This window comes from Cherax quadricarinatus, chromosome 31 (genome assembly GCF_038502225.1).
Source record: "Cherax quadricarinatus isolate ZL_2023a chromosome 31, ASM3850222v1, whole genome shotgun sequence".
In the NCBI taxonomy this organism is placed as follows: Eukaryota; Metazoa; Arthropoda; class Malacostraca; order Decapoda; family Parastacidae; genus Cherax; species Cherax quadricarinatus.
Genome location: NC_091322.1, coordinates 21,271,731 through 21,282,844, shown reverse-complemented (window position 1 = coordinate 21,282,844; position 11,114 = coordinate 21,271,731). Strand labels below are relative to the sequence as shown.

Here is an 11,114-nt window from a genome sequence, read left to right as displayed (position 1 = left end):
AGGTTAACTCAATGTAGAAGTTACATTTGTAGGTTAGCTTCATGTAGAAGTTACATTTGTAGGTTAACTCAATGTAGAAGTTATATTTGTAGGTTAACTCCATGTAGAAGTTATATTTGTAGGTTAACTCCATGTAGAAGTTATATTTGTAGGTTAACTCCATGTAGAAGTTACATTTGTAGGTTAACTCCATGTAGAAGTTATATTTGTAGGTTAACTCCATGTAGAAGTTATATTTGTAGGTTAGCTTCATGTAGAAGTAAGGTTTGTGGATTAATTAGCTTCATGTAGAAGTAAGGTTTGTGGATTAATTAGCTTCATATAGAAGTAAGGTTTGAGCATTAATTAGCTTCATATAGAAGTAAGGTTTGAGCATTAATTAGCTTCATATAGAAGTAAGGTTTGTTCATTAATTAGCTCTCTGCAGGAGTTTCATTCACTGTATTATTGAGACCTTCGTAGAAGTCAAATTCGTGAATAAGTTTTTGTGGGAAGCAGAAAACAGTCAAATGTTTACTCACTAATGTTCATGCTGTTTGACGGCGCTATCGGCACTATCAGCTTCCTCTGTTGAATCATCTGTTGAAGTAAACATGAGTTATCTACCGCACTGAGTGCGAGGTAGTGAGTACTCTAGAGTACTCTCTTATATGTCACCCGTCCCCCCCCCCCCCAATCCTGTCAAAGTGGCTGCTACTGGGTTCACTCCTGGTTTCGTGAACCCTGTCACTCTTATTCTTAAAACTGTGTGAGTACAACTAGATGAGTAAATTTACTCATCTAGTTGTACTCACCTAGTTGGGGTTGCAGGGGTTGATTCACATCTCCTGGCCCCGCCTTTTCACTGGTCGCTACTAGGTTACTGTTTCTGCTCCATGAGCTTTATCATACCTCTTCTTAAAGCTAAGTATGGATCCTGGCTCCACTACATCACTTCCCCAACTACTCCACTTCCCACCACTCTGAAGAAATACTTCCTAACATCCCTGTGATTCATCTGAGTCTTCAACTTCCAATTGTGACCCCTTGTTGCTGTGTTCCATCTCTGGACCATCCTGTCTCTGTCCACATTGTCGATTCCTCTCAGTATTTTATATGTTGTTATCATATCCCCCCTATCTCTCCTGTGTATAGTGTCTCAGGTCAATTTTCCTTAACCTCTCCTAGTGAGGGGAATCCATTTGTAGTTCTTCATGGTCCTCGTCCGATTGAATTCTTCTCATCAACTTCACATCATCTGCAGACAGGGACACTTCGGAGTTTATTCCTTCCGTCATGTTGTTCACATATACCAGAAATAGCAACGGTCTTAAGACTGACCCCTATGGCACCCCGCTCGTTACAGGCGCCCACTCTGACACTTCGCCAAGTACAATGGCTCGCTGTTGTCTTCCTGACAGGTATTCCCTGATCCATTATTGTGCCTTCCCTGTTATCCCTGCCTGGTCCTCCTGCTTTTGAACTAATCTCTCGTGTGTCAAACGCCTTCTTACAGTCCAAGAAAATGCAATCTAACCACCCCTCTGTCTCTTGTCTTACTGCTGTCACCCTGTCATGAAGCTCCAGTAAGTTTGTGACACAGGATTTCACGCCCCTGAACTCGTGCTGGATGTTGTTGATAAGCTCGTTCCTTTCTAGGTGTTCCACCACTCTTTTTGTTGTTTGTTACTCTGCCCTGCTCTGGTTGTCCTCTGCTGATATTGTCCTTGTCTCTCTTCCTAGCCCATTTTGCTTCTGGGTCGTCACCTTAAGCTGCTGTCTTTCTGCTTTTGTTCAATCTCAGTACAGGAACATTCTCAGAGTTGACATTCTGGGGGCACTAGTACTCACCTCACACACATGAGAGTTGACACTCTAGCGGCACTAGTACTCACCTCACACATGTAAGAGTTGGCACTCTGGGGGCACTAGTATTCACCTCACACATATTAGAATTGATACTTTGGGGTCTCTACTACTCTTCCCACTCATATGAGAATTGACACTCTGGGGTCACTAGTACTCACCTCACACATATGAGAGTTGGCAATCTTGGGCCACTAGTATTCACTTCACACATATGAGAGTTGGCGCTCTGGGCTCACTAGTACTCACCTCACACACATTAGAGTTGACTCTATGGGGTCTCCAGTACTCACTTCACACATATGAGAGTTGTCACTCTACGGTCACTAGTACTCGCCTCACACGTATGAGAGTTGACATTCTGGGGGCACATGTACTCGCCTCACACATGAGAGTGGACACTCTGGGGGCACTAATCCTCACATCACACATGTGAGAGTTGACACTCTGTGGGCACTAGTACTCGCGTCACACGTGTGAGAGTCGACATTCTGGGTGCACTAGTACTTACCTCACACACATGACAGTTGACACTCTCACGGCACTAGTATTCACCTCTCTTATATGAGAGTTGATACTCTAACGGCACTAGTACTCACGTCACACATATGAGAGTTGACTCTCTTGGGTCACTAGTACTCACTTCACACAAATGAGAGTTGACACTCTGGTGGCACTAGTACTCACCTCACATATATGAGAGTTGACACTCTGGCAGCACTATTATTCACCTCACACATATGAGAGTTGATACTCTGGCGGCACCAGTACTCACCTCACACATATGAGAGTTGACTCTCTTGGGTCACAAGTACTCACCTCACACACATGAGAGTTGACACTCTAGCGGCACTAGTACTCCCCTCACACATATGAGAGTTAACACTCCGGGGTCACTAATACTCACCTAACACATATGAGAGTTGACACTCAGGGGTCACTAGTATTCACTTCAAACATATGAGAGGTTACACTCTTGGGCACTAGTACTCACCTCACACGTATGAGAGTTGACATTTTTGGGCACTAGTACTCACCTCACTCACATGAGTGTTGACACTTTAGTGGCACTAGTACTCACATCACACATATGAGAGTTGACACTCTGGGGTCACTAGTACTCACCTCACACATATGAGAGTTGACACTCTGGGGTCACTAGTACTTACCTCAGACATATGAGAGTTGGCACTCTAGGGGCACTAGTACTCACCTCACAAATATGAGAGTTGACACTCTGTGGCATTAGTAGTCACCTCACACATATGAGAATTGACACTCTGGGGTCACTCGCACTCTTCTCACTCAAATGAGAATTGGCACTCTGGGGTCACTAGTACTCATCTCACACATAAGAGATTTGACACTCCGGGGTCACTAGTACTCCACACATATGAGAGTTGACACTCTGGGGTCACTAGTACTCACTTCACACTTGTGAGAGTTGATACTCTGTGGTCACTAGTACTCACTTCACACATATGAGAGTTGACACTCTGGGGTCACTAGTACTCACTTCACACTTGTGAGAGTTGATACTCTGGGGTCACTAGTACTCACTTCACACATATGAGAGTTGACACTCTGGGGTCTCTAAGAGCATTCACTTCACACATATGAGGGTTGACACTCTGGGGTCACAAGTACTCGCCTCACACATGAGAGTTGACACTCTGTGGTCACTAGTACTCACTTCAAGCTTATGAGAGTTGACACTCTGGGGGCACTAGTGCTCACCTCACACATATGAGAGTTGACACTCTGGGGGTATTATTACTCACCTCACACTTGTGAGAGTTGACATTTTGGGGCACTAGTTCTCACCTCACACACATTATTGTTGACACTCTAGTAGCACTAGCACTCACCTAACACATGCGAGATTTGACACTCTGGGGGCACTAGTACTGACCTCACACAAATGAGAGTTGACACTCTGGTGGCACTAGTACTCACCTCATATATATGAGAGGTGACACTATCGGCACGAGTATTCACCTCACACATATGAGAGTTGACTCTCTGGTGGCACTAGTACTTACCTTACACATATGAGAGTTGACACTCTTTGGGCACTAGTACTCAACTCACACATATGAGACTTAACACTCTGTTGGCACTAGTACTCACCTCGCACATGTGAAAGTTGACACTCTTGGGTCACTAGTACTCACCTCACACATATGAGAATTGATACTCTTGGTTCACTAGCACTCACCTAACACATATGAGAGTTGACTCTCTGGGGCAATAGTACTCACCTCACACGTATGAGAGTTGACATTTTGGGGCACTAGTACTCACCTCACGCACATGAGTGTTGACACTTTATTGGCACTAGCACTCACCTCACACATGTGAGATTTGACACTATGGGGTCACTAGTACTCACCTCACACATATGAGAGTTGACACTCTGGGGTCACTAGTACTCATCTCAGACATACGAGAGTTGACACTCTAGGGGCACTAGTACACTCCTCACAAATATGAGATTTGACACTCTGGGGGCACTAGTACTCACCTCACACATATGAGAGTTGACACTCTGGGGGCACTAGTACTCAACTAACACACATGAGAGTTGACACTCTCGGGTCACTAGTACTCACCTCACACATATGAGAGTTGACACTCTAGCGGCACTAGTACTCACCTCACACATGTAAGAGTTGGCACTCTGGGGGCACTAGTACTCACCCCACACATATTAGAATTGATACTTTGGGGTCACCACTAGTCTTCTCACTCATACGAGAATTGACACTCTGGGGTCACTAGTACTCACCTCACACTTATGAGAGTTGACAATCCTGGGTCACTAGTACTCACTTCACACACATATGAGAGTTGGCACTCTGGGTTCACCAGTACTCACCTCACACATATAAGAGTTGACACTCTGGGGTCACTAGAACTCACTTCACACATATTAGAGTTCACTCTATGGGGTCTCTAGTACTCACTACACACATAGGAGAGTTCTCACTCTACGGTCACTAGCACTCGCCTCACACGTATGAGAGTTGACATTCTGGGGGCACTAGTACTCGCCTCACACATGAGAGTGGGCACTCTGGGGGCACTAGTCCTCACCTCACTCATGTGAGAGTTGACTCACTGTGGGCACTAGGACTCACGTCACACGTGTGAGAGTTGACATTTTGGGTGCACTAGTACTTACCTCACACACATGAGAGTTGACACTCTGTTGGCGCTAGTATTCACCTCACACATATGAGAGTTGATACTCTGGCGGCACTAGTACTCACGTCACACATATGAGAGTTGACTCTCTTGGGTCACTAATACTCCCGTCACACAAATGAGAGTTGACACTCTGGTGGCACTAGTACTCACATCACATATATGAGAGTTGACACTCTGGCAGCGCTAGTATTCACCTCACACATATGAGAGTTGATACTCTGTGGTCTCTAGTATTCACTTCAAACATATGAGAGGTTACACTCTTGGGGCACTAGTACTCACTTCAAACACATGATAGTTGACACTCTTGCGGCACTAGCACTCACCTCACACATGAGAGAGTTGACACTGGCGGTACTAGTACTCACCTCTCATATATGAGAGTTGACGCTCTGGAGTCACTAGTACTGACCTTGCACATAAGAGAGTTGACACTCTGGTGTCATTAGTACTCACCTCACACATATGAGAGTTTTCACTCATGGGTCACTAGTACTCGCTTCACTCATATGAGAATTGACAGTCTGGGGTCACTTGTACTCACTTCTCACATATGAGACTTGACACTCTGGGGTCACTAGTACTCATCTCACACATATGAGAGTTGACACTCTGGGGTCACTAGTACTCACCTAACACATATGAGAATTGACACTCTGGGGTAAGTCGTACTCTTCTCACTCAAATGAGAATTGACACTCTGGGGTCACTAGTACTCACCTCACACATAAGAGATTTGACACTCTGGGGTCACTAGTACTCACCTCACACTTGTGAGAGTTGACACTCTGTGGTCACTAGTACTCACTTCACACATATGAGGGTTGACACTCTGGGGTCACAAGTACTCGCATCACACATGAGAGTTGACACTCTGGAGGCACTAGTCCTCACCTCACACATATGAGAGTTGACACTCTGGGTTCTCTAGTACTCACCTCACACGAATGAGTGTGGACATTTTGGGGCACTAGTACTCACCTCACACATGAGTGTTGACACTCTAGTGGCACTAGTACTCACCTCACACATGCGAGATTTGACGCTATGGGGGCACTAGTACTCTCCTCACACATGTGAGAGTTGACTCTCTGGCGGCACTAGTACACACCTCACGTATTTGAGAGTTGACACTCTGGGGTCACTAGTTCTCACCTCACATATATGAGAGGTGACACTCTATAGGCACTAGTACACTCCTCACACATGTGAGAGTTGACACTCTGGCGGCACTAGTACACACCTCACGTATTTGAGAGTTGACACTCTGGTGGAACTAGTACTCACCTCACACATATGAGAGTTGAATCTCTGTGGTCACTAATACTCACCTCACACATATGAGAGTTTAATCTCTTTGGCCACTAGTACTCACCTCACACATATGAGAGTTGAATCTCTGGGGTCGTTAGTACTCACCTCACTCATATGAGAGTTGACTCTCTGGTGGCACTAGTACTCATCTCACACATATGAGAGGTGACATTCTTTGGGCACTAGTACTCACCTCATACATATGAGAGTTAACACTCTGGGGGCACTAGTACTCACCTCGCACATATGAAAGTTGACACTCTTGGGTCACTAGTTCTCACCTCACACATATGAGAATTGACACGCTTTGGGCACTAGTACTCACCTCACACATATGAGAGTTGACTCTCTGGCGGCACTAGTACTCACCTCACACATATGAGAGTTGACACTCTTTGGGTGCTAGTACTCACCTCACGCATATGAGAGTTAACACTCTGGGGGCACTAGTACTCACCTCACGCATTTGAGAGTTGACACTCTAGGGCCACTAGTACTCACCTCACACATATGAGAGTTGACACTCTGGTGGCACTAGTACTCACCTCACACATATGAGAGTTGACACTCTGGGGGCACTAGTACTCACCTCACACATATGAGAGTTGACACTCTGGTGGCACTAGTACTCACCTCACACATATGAGAGTTGACACTCTGGGGGCACTAGTACTCACCTCACACATATGAAAGTTGACACTCTGGGGCACTAATACTCACCTCACACATATGAGAGTTGACACTCTGGGGGCACTCAGACCCACTGCTACAAGCACTGCTAATTGAGACACACCTGTTCCTGCAGTACACATTCCCATTGCCGCAAGTGGAATCTCTGTATTTCCAATTCTGTAAGAAAAAAAATTGCTGAATAACGAAGTCACAACATTACTCTGGTTCAGTGTGCTGGTAATCAGACTCAAGATTAAGATCCAAAATTATTTATAGACAAATGAGACCCCAAGCTCGTCCATTGTTATCAACAGGATCTTGACCTACATGATGCTATTAATAACATAAACATGAACTTCAACTCCAGTTGTCATGAAGCAGTTATTGGTAAAACACTAATGTATCTTCTCTCCTCAAATATAGCGGTAAAACGTTCGTGTAAACTTGACATCAACACCTTTATCGCCCTAAATCATCAGAGGTTGTGAGAGCCAAGTAACAGTAGCAGAGAACAATAACGTGACTGGATCAATACACAAATAACCAGCTCATAGGAGAGAGAAGCTCATGGGCCAGTAGGCCTTCTGCATTGTTCCTCCATTCTTACGTTCTTGTATCATATATATATATATATATATATATATATATATATATATATATATATATATATATATATATATATATATATATATATATATATATATATATATATATGTATATATCTATATATATATATCTATATATATATATATATATATTTATATATATATATGTATATATTTATATATATATATATGTATATATATATATATATGTATATATTTATATATATATATGTATATATTTATATATATATATATATTTATATGTATATATTTATATATATGTATATATTTATATATATGTATATATTTGTATATATTTATATATATGTATATATTTATATATATGTATATATTTATATATATGTATATATATATATATATATATATATATATATATATATATGTATATATTTATATATATATATAAATATATATATATATATATATATATATATATATATATATATATATATATATATATATATTATAGGGAAGTACCACCTCTATAGCTGGAATGGGGACCCTCATCCTCAGAGAAGACAATAAACGTACCTCAGGGAAATCTCAAGGTTCTCCCCGGAGCTGTTTGAATATTTTCTTCTCCTACCACCCCCTATATATTTTATATTCTATGTGAACATTAAATAATAAACAAAATACATTTACAGAAAAAAACAAACATGAATACAATGGCGCAATGTATCAAAGATCATGAATTTCCTCCAGCTCCTCCGAGGCTGGACGTGAGCCAAGTATGCAGCAAGCATTTCCCCTCTGGATGGCGATGCTGAGGCGCTGGAACATGAAAGTGGCTGCCCTTGGGTCCCTGGTAGTGTCGATGAGTCTGGAACCCAATTCTTTAAGGAAACGTGTGGCATTTTTTCCCCATGATCCCAAGGTCTCTGATCCCACTGGTACAAATTGATACTGTTGGCTAATGTCCCTGTACTTACTGATCTTGTACTCCTCCCTGTGGTCAGCAGCTCCTCCCTGTCGCCCCACACTGTGATGGATATAGGTGTCAGCCAGTGTGGACACACAGGTATAGTCCCATGCTAAGAGCTTGCCATTCTTCCAAGGATAGATGGTGATCCCGTCGGGGCGGTTTGCTGGGTTGTGGGTATTGTTTGCTGCAAGTGATCGGGGCTCCCTCTCGGCAGGGCATCCAGCTGTAGCAAGGGTTCTCTTAATGATGTCGTTGACCTCATTGTGTCTTGCATGCCAGCCCTTGGTTTTGAAACCAACGTTAAGACCATGTAGACCGTATTGGTCTGCTTGCACTTCGCCACAAATACACATATTCTGTGTGAATTGGGGCAGAAAGGCGCAGAGCCACTGCAATACGGAGGGTCTTAGGGTCGAGTCGCGTTCCCATTGCCGATATGGGAACTGTCCCCGGAGTAAGGTGCATGTGGAGAAATTTAAGGCACGGTGGATTTTATGAAAGAATGATCGGCATTGTAAAACGTTGTTTAAGGAAGACTCTTCATCGTCAGAGAATAGACTTAGAAGAATTCCGTACAGTTGTGACTGAAATAGAAAATAGAGTCAACAACAGATCTCTAACTTATGTTACCGATGATCTGGACAATTTAGAAGTGTTAAGTCCATCTCATTTACTCCATGGCAGAAGGCTCGAACCTGTTCCTCCCATGAATGATAAAGAAATCATAGAGGATCCTACTTATTTCGAACCTGAGCAACTCAGACGTAAATTCAAACACCTGAATAAAGTGATTGAACGTTGGGAGAAAATTTGGCGAGAAGACTATCTCACCTCATTGAGAGAACACTTCTATGGAGCTGGTGTTCCTGAAAATCATAAGTCCTTAAGACCTGGTGACATAGTGATTATTGACAATGATGGTCCGAGGTCCCAATGGCCACTTGGAAAAATTGTGACCATATATCCTGATGCAAATGGAATCATCAGGACAGTTGATGTTTTAAGCAAAGGTGTAGTGAATAAGCGGACAATAAATAAGCTAGTGCCGTTAGAATTACACAGTATTGAAAGCAAAATTAGTGATTCTCCAGAAACCACACAGACTAAAGCTGTTCAGAAAAGACAAGCAGCAGTGGTGGCGAGTGAGAAAATCAAATTAATGTTAACTGATGAATAGTTCACCTGCAGCAAACCTCCGCCGCCCCCCAGTGTGGAGAAATTTTCTCCAGGAGGGGTTATCAGCCCCCTTCAGCCCCTTTCAACCCTGAGGGGCCCAGCCCTCTCAGAAGGGGCAAGCGTCTTGTTTACTGCAACAGTGAGTAATTGATCACAGATGCCGTACGAGTATGCGACGTGGTCAAGTGACCGCTGCTCCTTGCAGAGTGTTGCAGAGTGTATTTTAATAAGAGACAGTGCATCTCTTACTTTAGCAGGACAGTTAAGGAAAATCCTGCTCCCACTTTATTACCATAGTAAAGATAGTGGACATTGTTGTCTATGCTTAAGACAGCAAGAATCAAACATTCTGCTTTGCTTCATCGAGGAAGTGGCAAGGAAGCAAAAGTACTATGTCAGCTTTTTTTGTGTGCTAGGGGAGTGACGGCATGGGGTGCTGTGGCATCTTCAGATTACTTTTGACTCTACTGAGAGTGACACTGACGCCAGGATAACCAACAAAGAACACTGATCTGTGCGTTAGTGTGAACAAAGTATCTCATAAAACACAATAAACACTTAAGAGAAGTGTGATCAGCTTCTTCAGTGATAACATGGTGAACAATAAAGACAAATCTTGTGGAACATAGTGTACCAGTGTGTGTTTCCTAGACAATGGAAGACGTGGACATCCAAGGACACTTCAGCTTCTATCAAGTCACCGATACCTGTCGAAGGTGTGAAGAACACCATAGCTCACGCTACAAGAGCAAGGTAGGTTACGAATTTCTTGTAGTACGGGGGACTGCGCAGTTCTTGTGTCGCAAGGAGTTTGTAATCAACCTATTGTCGGCAGTTAGGTGCGGACTTTTGAGTCCAAACAAGTAAGTCTGAAACCATCAGTGAATGAAATATGCTGACATAACACCCCCTAGGGGTAATTTATAACTCTTTACAGCCCGTTGAGAGATGAGTCGACAGCTTCTAGACCTCGTCTGCAGGGGCGGCTGTGCAGGCGATGAGTTATCTTTAAGTTAAGTTTTCACTGTTTAAACTTAGCTGATAACCCATTTCTCAACAAGAGTCTCAGACTTATAACCAATATTTGGACACTGTCAAATATGAAGATGGACAGTATTGGGTTAGGTTACCATGGAAATTAAATCCACCACATCTACCTAGCAATTAACGCATGGCTTTCGGACAGATGAAAGCACAAATACATGAGCTCAGGAAGAATCCAGAGCTACTGACTGTCTATGATAATATCATACAAGAACAGTTGGACAATAAATTCATTGAGGAAATAGTCGAAGACAAGTTGAAGACAGAAGCTCATTATCTCCAGCACCATGGAGTCAGAAAAG

The 11,114-nt window shown here is 43.0% G+C and overlaps 1 protein-coding gene across 1 annotated transcript in view; it reads right to left on the bottom strand.

Moving 5' to 3' along the window:
• Positions 1-521: 521 nt before the first annotated feature.
• LOC138853473 (uncharacterized) overlaps positions 522-11,114 on the bottom strand; it is a gene marked incomplete at its 3' end in the record, with an annotated part of 47,238 nt that continues 36,645 nt past the window's right edge. Inside the window, 2 exon segments of the mRNA XM_070090245.1 lie at positions 522-579; positions 7,090-7,218. Of these exon segments, the coding sequence (XP_069946346.1) occupies positions 522-579; positions 7,090-7,218 (187 nt within the window).